This window comes from Heloderma suspectum, chromosome 1 (assembly GCF_057233095.1).
Source record: "Heloderma suspectum isolate Gila_16-S chromosome 1, 16-S_ref, whole genome shotgun sequence".
NCBI lineage: Eukaryota > Metazoa > Chordata > Lepidosauria > Squamata > Helodermatidae > Heloderma > Heloderma suspectum.
In genome coordinates, this window is record NC_139458.1 from 54,045,883 (window position 1) to 54,057,916 (window position 12,034).

The 12,034-nt window shown below is 39.0% G+C and overlaps 1 protein-coding gene across 9 annotated transcripts in view; it reads left to right on the top strand.

Moving 5' to 3' along the window:
• RALGAPA1 (Ral GTPase activating protein catalytic subunit alpha 1) overlaps positions 1 to 12,034 on the top strand; it is a 201,988-nt gene that overhangs the window by 123,444 nt on the left and 66,510 nt on the right. For 6 of the 9 annotated variants that reach the window (XR_014789084.1, XM_084843464.1, XM_084843455.1 and 3 more), the window contains exons 36-38: positions 5,650 to 6,514; positions 8,542 to 8,613; positions 10,144 to 10,282. Coding sequence is in view for 8 of the 9 variants with exons in the window: in XM_084843464.1 (XP_084699590.1) it covers positions 5,650 to 6,514; positions 8,542 to 8,613; positions 10,144 to 10,282 (1,076 nt within the window). In the remaining variant the exon portion in view is untranslated. The remainder of the gene's footprint in view (positions 1 to 5,649; positions 6,515 to 8,541; positions 8,614 to 10,143; positions 10,283 to 12,034) is intronic. The other 3 variants (XM_084843473.1, XM_084843491.1, XM_084843501.1) reach the window with 1 other exon arrangement.

Here is a 12,034-nt window from a genome sequence, read left to right on the forward strand (position 1 = left end):
GTGAATTTTAAATCACATTTAATGCCATTATATACGATCGATAGTGCTAATCAATGTGGAATAAATCAGTGTAATTTTCAGTAATTACAACTCTGTTTACTAAAGTACATCCTCCACAATATAAAAATTTAATATGGATCCCTTTGCCCGTCTTTACATCAGTAAACAAGTAAGTAACATGATGTATAATTTTTGTTTTTAGATAAATTATCTTAAATTTACTTGTCCAAGCAACCAGATGTAGAATAGATGAGGCATAATGAAAACTATTTCAAAGTGGATAGACTTTTAACATTGATTTTTAAAAAATCATTATGATTTTTTTTATTTTGTACAGAAATATTCGTCTGAACCTTGGTTGTTTCCAAAAGAGCTCTCTGTCGGAAATATTTTTTTCCTCTGAAAATAAACACCTTGAAATAAGGGTTGAAAGAAGTTCTAAGTTGCATTTTTCATTTAGCAAATATCAAATGGTCCTGGTGGAAGGAAATTTGGAAAAGATGGGCTTTAATATTGATACCAAATATTCTGTGTAGTGTCATTCTCCTCCTATATTAAGCTGTTCCCTTTAGGCTTCCTTAAAGATATTAAGGACTAGATAAATGCAGAACCTTTTTGTAGCAGCTGTGTGCTAACAGCAGGTGATTTTGTGGTCTGTAGTGACTCCGTGCTGTTTTTTTTATGTGGAGAAAATGGCTAATCATTGTGCCCTTGTCTAAGGCATGCTTCATCATCTTCAAGTACTTTTTTGGCCAAAGAATTCTGAACACAGAGCTGTCCTCTAATAAGCTCAGTATTGGATTGAACAAATCTGATTTGAGAACTATTGGCAGGAGGAGCGGTAATTATTAAATTTACTGAAGAATGAAGCAAGGTACTGTAGTTGGCTTTTTGTCAAATGGCTGTGGTCTTATTAGTAAAGAGTAATCATCTGCAGGGTCAGAAGAAAGAAGCATCGAAGGATTCATTCTGCCCTAATTACAGTTTCACCTATACATATTATGCAAAGCTAATATTTAAAGTATTTGCCAAAATTAACTTCCCCTACATGTTCCATTGCAAGTATAGAGAATTGCGGTAGCTTTTTGTGCCTTGCTGCTTTTGTGTGCTATAATAATGTGTAATTATGGGTTTGCAACAAATGCTGTGTGATTTGTTTAATCTGACAATTTGAAAAGACAACCTTGAATAGATTTTTTCCCCCTTTCAAATGAATGTCTGTTGCACAAAACCCTAGCATTGCTATCCTTCATTTGTGCATTTCCTCACAGGATAGGTTCTTTTGGGTTTTTGTTAAAATATTAAATAAGAGATTTCATTGATGCCTTGCTATGTTGTCTTACATAAGTTAGTGGCCTATTTTTTCCCTTTAAAATTATTTTCAAGTAAGATTCCTACAAAAGGTGAGCTGAGACAGTTTAATGAAGAACTGTTCTCTGGATTATAGTACTGGTTTAGCTGTACTAAATACTATGCATTTTCCACTACTCTAATAGCTGCCATTCTAAAGAGCAATTGAGGGGAGCAAGCTGTTGCTGAGGCGGTCAGAGGTGTGATCATGTCTGAAAATAAGACCCAACCATTGGTAGGCCCACAGTGGGGTCCTGGTTCTTAGATTTCCCCTTCCTCCAGTCTCATGACCTTCTTCCTCCTCATTTTAAGCCACCTGATATGTCTGTCTGGCCATTTGACTATATCAAAGAGGGTAAGAATTGGTGCTATCACTGACCTGCAGAAATAAGTGATTCTGAACCCCATCTTTAAGATATGGCAGGAGTGGCTAGGCACAGGACTCTCATCGGTTCAGTTCAGCAAATAAAGCTTATTTGAAGCATTGTGTTGCTTCTTCCAGCCTAATACACCTTGAACCCCAAGAATAGATGTTAAGAATGCTTTGAAATCCAGTAACAAGAATATTGCGTCCTATAGCACCATATCTATACGTGAAACTCTCAGTCAGTATCAGTGAAAATATGAGAACAGCAGCAGTAGAGCTGGTCCCACTATGAGGCAGGTGCTGCCTCAGGCAGTAGACATGAGGCACAATTAAAAGTCAGCAAATTGTCAGTTACTTAACTTACAAATACATTTTATAAATTATACTGGGGGGAGAGGGCATCACTTGGATTGTCCTACCACCTCAGGTATATACAGGACGTCTTTCACAGAAAGGCTTGTGCACATCTGCTTTTGAGCCGCTGCTGTCTTTTAATTATGTGAAGAGCAGCATTGTACTTCACCCTCCTACAGTCTTTCCCAACCTGGTCCCCTCCAGATGTTTTGGGCTCCCATCAGCCCAAGCCAGCATGGCCAATGCTCAGAAATGCTGAGAGTTGTAGTCCAAAACATCTGGAGGTCATCAAGTTGGGGGAGGCTGTTCTAATGGAACCTGCCTGATAGTAAATCAAAGTGTATTATTTATAGCACAACTTTGGCAGAAATATTATTAAGCCATTTCTATTACATTTTTATTAAGCAGCTTGAGTCTTCTGATGAATAGCAGCACAAATCTATACATGTCTACTCAGAAGTAAAGTCTCATTGAGTTCCATGGAACTTACTCCCAGGAAAGTGTGTATAAGAGTGCAGCCTAAGTGTAGGATTATGTTATTTTTTTCTTTTCCTGGGCTTCTTTCTGGAAAATCACTGTTGTTTCTGAAATTGTTGCCTGGTTTCTGATGTGGATGCTGTGATTGTCTTTTATGAATTTCCAGTGAGGTTGGTTATTTTAATGTTTTATACAATTAATAATGTTTTAAAATATAAACATTAGTCAGCACTGAAAAAGGGCTTGGGCACCCATGGTACATTTTTCCTTTGCTAGCTTTTCTATTGCATATTAATGATTTTTAAGCATTTCAGACTCCAGAAGTGATAGTAACATAACTGGTGATGGTCATACATGATGGTAAATGGTATGAAAAGCATATAGGCATGATAGGAAGGTTGGGTAAGAGACAAAGCATTATGGAAAGAGGAGGATATAGGCTGCCTGAGCTGAACCTAAACTATCTGTCAGTGTCACTGTCAGCCACAAAGTCTCAGGAATCATTATTCCCTGATTCTGAACATTTAGCTGCTAACAGTGTTTGCTGCTGCTGCCTCAGAGTTGCCTCCTGGGTTTTGGGAGTTTTGGGGTAATCTGTGACTGGGATCTGAAAAACAAATGCTCCTGGAACCACCCTGAGTACATTGTTTTCAATGATTGAAATCAGTGTTGAAAATGAAAAAGACCAGTATCATGGAATAAACATAACAATTATGCCCTTTCAGCATCTAACAGAGGTCTTTCTACCATCTTGTGACAGATGAATCTACTGAGGGACAGATGAAAATGACACTGAATTTGTCTCGATTTTTCAAGAGACAAAACGGTTTTATTAAATTCTAAATAAGTGTGTGTATTCAACAGAAAAATGTGGGGCGGAGCGGTGGGGGGCGCAGATGAGCTTATTACACTCAAATATATTAGCCATTTGTACAGACTTGAAATGAAACAAGAAACTGTGTTGCAGTTTACCTCTGATAGTTTTTGGAAATGATCCTCTGGAAGAAGCTTAAGAGAAAATCACCATTCATGCTGAACCTAGCCTGAGAAACACTAGGCTGGCCTGCTATTGGGGTGGGTGGTAAGATTCTAAGACCTACTGACAAGGATCCCTCCTTTAAGCCCAGCTCTAAATATAATAAAACATGCTGAACTTTACATTTATTTCCCCAAACCCAGAGGATACAAAATTCTACAGAATCTTGTAAAATATTCTTAGAACAACAACAGGTAGCTTAATAACCATGTTGTCCAGCACACAGGGAAGATATTAGTGAGAAACTCCAGAGAAATACCCCTTTTAAAATAATTGAATTGAATGATCAATGTCTTTAAAGAAAGTTCATTTGGAGAAAGGGTTTGGAAGCAACAGAAAAAAGAGAAAAGAAAGAAAGCCAACAAAATCACACACAGGCTTTAAAAAAAGTTAAACTTAGCTAGTTACATTTTACCTGCTTGTGTAACAGTCTTGGGTTTCAGAGCATATGCAGAGTGCTTTGCAGAAAAGATGGTTTGAGAGGGCATTAGTCTCTTGCAGAGCATATTTGTTCACCTGATTTGCATGATTACAAAGGAGACAAGGGACTGTGATGATATCCCACATATTTATGGAAATCTGAGACAAGTGGAAACCAGCCTCGTACCTAAGACAGAGTGTAGTTTGGATCACTGAAATAAGCTCCATCTCTGATGTAGGAGGTCAAGGTAGCCAATCAGAAATTTACTTAGAGGGTGGTTCCATCTTCCTTACGTGTTTGAATTTCTGTGACAAAAGAGCTAGACAGTTCAAACCAGTTAGCTATTGTAAAACAGGGATTAAACTGGGAAAGTACATTGGATCTAAAGCCAAGCACATTGGTCTATGCAGGGGGTTCTCAGCAGAGACAGATAGCACTGTCAGTTTGTATTGGGATAAAGGGGTTTATCACAATGGACATAATTCTCCAGGAAACGTACATCTGAATATGGTCTCAAGGGTTTAAAAAGTACTCTAGAGCTGCAGTCCTATGCCCACACCTGGGAGTAAGCCCGATTGAACTTACTGGGAACTTACTTCTGAGTAGACGTGTATGCTGTGGGTAACTTCAAAGCTGCTTGTAAAGCCTCAAAATATGTCATTGCTGCTGTTGCTGCTGCTGTTGTTTGCAGTTAACTATTTTATTCAAATAGCCTACTTTGTTGTGAATGGTTTTTTTTCCTTTCCCAGTTAGGTTACTGATGTGCTAAGAAGTCTCTTTTTTTAACTATTCGTAATTTTCGAATTTCTCTTTTCTATTAAACTGATTTGATCACATCAGTAGTTTACTCATTCTTCAGAATAATTTAAGAAGTGCATGTTTAGATTGGTTTAAGAAGTGCAACTATACGGCTTTTGTACTCAGTCTTGTGGGACATGGTCTGGCACCATTAAAAGCTGTGGGTGTTTCACAGTTGACTTCAGTGGAGTGTGGACTGTATTCACCGGGTGGATCTTCTGAATTCTAGTAACTACATCCTAAGCACTGTGTTGGCCTGTCTTTCTGCTGGGGTTTTTGAATATAGTTGCAACACCTGGCAGTGCCCTCCAAAGTCCAGGCACCATTTTGCTCCTCTCCTCCCTGAACTGTTTCCATTCAAGCTGGTCATTATGGGAACAACTGTTTAACATTAAGAACCGGAGCCTGGCTCGGCTTGGCCACTTTCCGACCCATCCCCATTTCTTTCTGTGCTGTGTCTTTTAGATTGTAAGCCTGTGGGTACGGACTGTCTTATTTTTAATCTGTGTTCAGTGATTAGGCAATTTAGAAATGATAAAACAACGATATAGCAGCCTATTTTGTGATGTATTCCTTGAATGCTTCATCCTGTACATGTATTACTTGGTACAGCAGTTCTAGAACTGGGGCACTGGATTTTTTTTTCTTTTTACCATTCTTTGCTCTTGTTGCTTCTCAGAATGCCTGTTGTCTCTAGGAAAGCAGTATTTTTCATTTAACTTTTAGGTGTACTCTGGTTGCATGCAGATCATAATGTGTCTCAAATTTAAATGTTTGCTTTTGTGTGTAGTTCTTGTAATTTTCCATTTATCTGTATAACTTAAGCTTCTGCCCTTTGTTTTTCAGTAAAATCTCATATGCAGCAAGGACTGATTTCTGTGGCAGCTCGTACTGTGATAACTCATCTGGTAAACCATTTAGGCCATTATCCAATGAGTGGGGGACCTGCTATGCTGACAAGTCAAGTATGTGAAAACAATGACAATCCTTACAGCGAAAGCTCTGAGCTTTCTCCTGAGCTTTTTGAGAACCCCAACCTCCAGTTCTTCGTGTTAAACAATACAACTTTAGTTTCATGTATACAAATTCGAGCAGAAGAGAACATGCCTGGAGGGGGTCTGTCTGCTGGACTTGCATCAGCTAACTCAAATGTCAGAATTATTGTGCGTGATCTGTCTGGCAAATATTCATGGGATTCTGCCATTCTTTATGGGCCTCCACCTCTTTGTGGCTTAATTGAACCAACTTCTTTTGTGCTCTCATTACCCCATCAAGAGAAAGCAGAAGATGCCTCAGAACCTACTCCATGTGCAGAAGAAGTATGTGTAAAGGATGGACTTGCACTCCCCATAAAAAGAAGATTTAGAGAGACTGTGCCAACATGGGACACAATTAGGGATGAAGAAGATGCCCTTGATGAGCTTTTGCAGTATATAGGAATCACGAGTCCTGAGTGCTTGCAAAGGACAGGTGTATCACTCAATGTTCCTGCTCCACAACCTATTTGTGTCTCAGAGAAACAGGAAAATGATGTAATCAATGCAATCCTTAAACAACACACAGAAGAGAGAGATTTTGTTGAAAAGCACTTCAGTGACTTAAATATGAAGGCTATGGAGCAGGATGAGCCGATCCCACAAAAGCCCTATTCAGCGTTTTACTATTGCAGATTGCTTCTCAGTATTCTGGGAATGAATTCTTGGGATAAAAGGTAAAAGGATAATGTTGTTTGCTGTTAAATACAAGCTGGTCTTATTCATTCAGAACTGAACTAGGTGTTACGAAAGAAACATGGCTGCCATTGAAAACAGCAGCAACACATCTCTTTCTCCTCATCGGTAATGTCAACTAATACGTTGTATCACTTCTCTGTAAGTTTTTCCATACCCACGAGGAAGGGTAGTGTAAGTCTCAGTGCAATGATGTGACATCACATGTTCTGTATGATGAGATGCTGCAGAGGGGCAGACATAGGGCTGCTGTTTTAGGCAGCAGCCACAAGTCACCCATAATGTCTTGAACGTAATATAAGAACTCTACTGGGTCAGGCCAAAGTCCTAATCTACTCCAGCACCCTGTTTCCCACAGCAGCCAACCAAATGCCTGTGGAAAGCCCACAAGCCAGATATGAGGTCCCTCTCCCACTGTTGTTTCTCAGCGACTGCTGTCTGTGTTCTTAGAGGTAGCATATAGCCATTGTGACTTGTAGCCTTATCCTGCATACATTTCTCTAATCCCTTTTTAAAGCTCCCTAAGTTGGTAACACCACATCTTGTGGCATTGAATGCCATAGTTTATGTGCTTTCTTGTTAAAGGGCAGTTTACAGTGAAACTGTTTTTAGTGTTATTAAATATTCTGACTTAATGCTAAATTTAGTTATGAATTTTGATCAACTTGCAGCAGAATTTTTTGACTGTTCTGTGCATGCCACAAAGAGTGAAGTGGTAGAAAAGCCATCTTTTCGTCACTCACTATAGACAGCAGAGGGAAAGAGATCACTTTGATTTTTATATTGCACGATCCCCTTCTCAGATCTTGGTTAGGGTTTAAATAGAAGATTGTCTGGTCAGCCCTTCGCTCAACATTATTTATGACCTGAACTCCTGTATGGATGCACCCCTTTTCCTTAGCTTATCCAGATACTGAAATAACATAAATCTTACCTGTTCGTTTCTTATCAACACTATTTTTATGGGGTTTCAGTGTGTATAAGCTGCTTCTAAAACAGTGTGCAAAATCATGAGACATTAAAATCATACAAACTATTCTCTGAGCATTACCATTCACAAAATAAGCAAATCAAAACCAAATCTTTCTTTTGGGTTTATATTAATCTTGACTGTGAAACGAGTGGATAAAACCATTTTGGGGGGAAATTATTTCAATTTAATATTACATACTTGAGTATAGGTCATGAAATGAAAGGTGTTTATTTTTAAATATGGTTAGTAGATATTTAATTAATCGGGTTCTTATAAGCATCAATATCTTCCCTGGAGAAAAAACTGTGTATTTAAAGAAGTCTATAAATCTTGATTTTAAAAAATGCATTGGTGTTTATATGAGGTATATTGATCTCAAATTATTACAACATATCCACTGTTCCCCTCCCTAGAATTTTATTGTTGTTGTCAAAGCAGGCTGTTCTCCTTTGTTGGTACTGTTCTTAGGAGTCCCCCCACCCCCAATCACATGTTTTATGAACAGTGGCAGAAGTACAAATAATAAGTGGAAGATAGCTATTTTATAGTAACATCATTAGGCTTTTAAAATTCTATAGCTAATCTGGGGGAACCTCAAGGTTTTGCTTTACCCTGCTTTATTGCAGTCCACAATTCAGTTTTTTGTTTGTCTTTTTTGCATTTGCTCCTTTGGCTGGCATGGAAGTACCTTTTTATCACTAAGCAGTTATCGCCTGGCCTACTAAAGAGCAGGTTTTATGTGCTCCAAAGGGAGTCCTGTTCAGCCCACCAGATTAAATGGGAAGAAGTGGAACGAAGTGGGGATTATGTTCAAGGCACTAACAAGGATGCAGAAGACCACCTGGGATAAAAAAAATAACTATATGTATATATTATTTTAAAAAGATCTATTCATCTTTGATATGGAAAAGGTCTTACAAAAGGAAAGAAAACCGTAGGAGATTGCATGAATGGAATTGAAAATGCGTTGTTGTGCTGTCCTATATCTGTCATTGTAGAGGTGATGAAAACGTTTGTTACATTTTCCTTATTTAGAAGAAGCTTTCATCTTCTGAAAAAAAATGAAAAGCTACTTCGAGAACTTAGAAATTTGGATTCAAGACAATGGCAAGTTATCTGTTATAAGCAACCTTTATAATGTGTTAAAATGATTGCTTCATTTCTGAAAAGGCATTTATATCTAAAAAATTTGACTTTGCTACATGTGTTTCAAGCAAAGGTGTTTCTGATCAAGGTGCAAATCTGGCTGATTTCTTTTGGAAGTCAGTGGGATTCACCTCTTAAGTCTCTAGGACTGAGGTGCCAGTGCCTGTTGTTCTGTAGTTAATTTTAATGTAATTCAGTTTATTGGTTGTCTAAGCCATAAATCTGTAAAAAGTGTTAATAGTTTATTTCTTAGCTGTGGAACAAAGTCTTGTTTAAGTCATCAGTGCTTTGAAAGGAATAGAACTGATTACAGCAGAGGCTTTCCAAGGTAGGGAGAGGAGAGACCTCTTTCCCTCAAGCTGAAAAATCAGCTAAAAGAGACTTCCTTCATAAGGCACTTATTCAAATCAAAGCATACTGTGTTTCTTTATTCAATCAAGTTTATTAGTCAAGGACCTACTTTTGATAAACAATTAACCAATAGAAACACAGGTAGCATTTGAGCATATTATGTTAATTAATAATCAAAGGAAGGTAAGCCATTAATTACATATATGGAGTTGTTACTAAAATATGTTCATTCATATCTGCAAACTAGATTTGTAGATGAGCAAGAGCAAATTCAGAGATTTGACCTCTCTCTCAGAATTTTCCTTATACTTTTTTCAAGGAAGAATATTATAATCAGGGAAATTTCCCAACTTTTGAGGCTGAGGGGAATTTGCTTGAATGTTTCTTTATATTTTTCAGCCTGCTGAATCCAAATCCGTAGCTAGGCAATACATTTAGCTTTGACTCTAAAACCAAGGGTGGCAGCCAAAATGATTGATGCCATTGCCTTGCCAGCAGAAACATGAATTTGGAGCCATGCTACTCAACCAAGTTTGATGAAATTTTGAGGGCTAGCTAATATTAGGTCTAACATTTCTCCCAAAGGATTTTTAGAAACCTAAGTGCAAAACTTACAAAATGATGGCCAACTGAAATTTATGTTGGACCAACATAACATTTGTGCAAAATATGTTATGAAACAAAATGTGTTATTCACAGAGCATTAAATGATGCATAGTTTGTACAAACGAGCCTTAGAAAATGAAGTGAAGCTGAGAAAATGGAAATTTTAAAATCCAGAATGGCTGTCAAATCCTTGGCTTTAGGACCAAAGCTAAAGTGTATGGCTAATGTACAGACAGATTTGGATTCAGCACGTCAAAAAACAAAAAATGTTTACGCAAACAAGTTCTCCTCAAATAGCCTCAAAGGTTGGGGAATCTCCCTGACTATTTACACAGTTTTGTTACTGAAATTATTTTAAGTCGTTAACTTTTTTAAAAGATGAGGAGGTGAGAACAAGGAAGTTAAAGCGTAAAAACACTAGAAAGAAAAATGTCTGTGATGTGCCAGTGCTGCGTTTTTCAAAGTTATAGCCCCTTTTCTATTTGTATGTCTCATTCCTTAGTGACTTCAGAGTACATTCTTATGTAATTGCAGTCCTGTGTCTTACAGCCGAGAGACGCACAAAATTGCAGTATTTTATGTTGCTGAGGGACAAGAGGATAAACACTCCATCCTTACTAATACTGGAGGAAGCCAAGCCTACGAGGATTTTGTAGCAGGCCTTGGTTGGGAGGTACCTTTATAGATTGTCCTTTTTAAAAATTCATTTTACTTTTTAGATTGTACTTTTTATTATGGCATGTTACCATAATAGTAGCAATAACTGAAGAATTCATACCAGATACTGGTGAGAAAAAACTCTTGTGACTTGTAGGTGAAACCTTTTGCGATTTCTCTCTGTCTGGGAGTTGGTATCATGTCTCTTTCACAGGTTGTCAATATAGCTTGTAGGAGAATTGATGTAAGTGGGGGTTTCCACCACCTGCCTGACATAGGTTTCATCTTCCCCATCAGCAGGCTGAATGATATAAAAGGAAAAATACATAGTCATCACCATGGTCTTCCTGAATCACTTTCCCTGTAAAGATCCTGATTCCGTTTGGTTCATGGAAGGAGATTTAAATCAGGGACAGGGGTTACATGACCATTCTTAATACCTCTGGGAAATATGCTGTAATTTAGAGCCAATGATTGTTTACTGTATTTGTGAAATTTGGCATTCATGTCCAGTGATAGGATGACAGTCTCTGATTGGTACTAGTCCTACTTGTTCAGAAACTAGGACCAAAATAAACTCATATGACTATAAGACACAAACAGGGAATCTCAGTACCATGGATCAAACTCGTAGGCCCACATGCCGGAGAGTCTATGAATCCATCCCCATCTGGCCTGTGAAACCTTGGGTGAGGCCCTCCCTGAAGCCCCGCCCCCTCAGAGAAAGAGAAGGAGGCAGGAGAGCTGCTCCCACCTGAGCCAGCCTCAAGGAGTGCTCCTCAGGGCTGTGGCTCAGTTGGCTTTACTCCTCCCTTGTCTTCCCTGATCTAGTAAGGTGAGGAGGGATGGGTGAAGCTGGTTCTCAAGGAGCCATCCCCCTAGGTTCTAGCTCAGAGATTCATCCACCTCACACCTTCTGCAATCTCTCAGCTGTTTCCCTACCAGGTCCTTAGTCCATGATGCTCTCTATGCCATCTCAGGCAGTTCTAGCAGACCCAGCCATTTCTAAGTTCCAAAGAGCAGGCATCAGGCTTCCTTTGTCAGTGCCTCGAGGAGTGGCTGCTCAAGGCACAGGCTTTATGGGGAGCTGGCTTCACCCATCCATCACCTTCCCAGATCAGGAAAGATGAGAAATAGGCAAAGTCCTAAACTGGTGTCTCAGGGAGCAGCTCCTGGGGGAACAGGCTCAGTTGCAAGCTAGTTTTACCTGTCCCTCACCTTTCCCAGTTGGGTTCAGTCACAAGTTGGTCCATTTGTATCTACTGTCCACATGGCTGAAGTATTTGGAGAAATAGTGGGAACCCAGGAATATAACAGCATAGTATCTTAGGTTGGGGAAAACTAGTTTGGGGACTGAGGGTCGATTCCTATCCTGTAGAGCTGTTACCAACCAAAATAAGTTCCTCGGGAGCCTTGGGTTTCACAAAGATTGAAGGTATAGCCACAAAGGGTGGGTAGTACGCTCACATTAAGTGCCAATAGCACCTACCATATCCCCATGACATAGTAAGTTGCTTTATACCAGGTAAGATGGTTTGTCCATCTAGACAAGTATTGTCTGTTCTGACTGGCGGTAGCATTCTAGGCTCTCAGGAAGAGGTCTTTCACGTCTCCTGCTAGCTGATGCTTGTAGCTGGAGATGCCAGGGATTTAACCTGGGACTTTCTTCATAAAAAGCATGCGCAGTAGTACTGAGCTACCGTCCCTCCCTTATCCACATTTTCTCATCTGGGAAATTCTCAGTTTACAGGTATACCAGGATCATGTT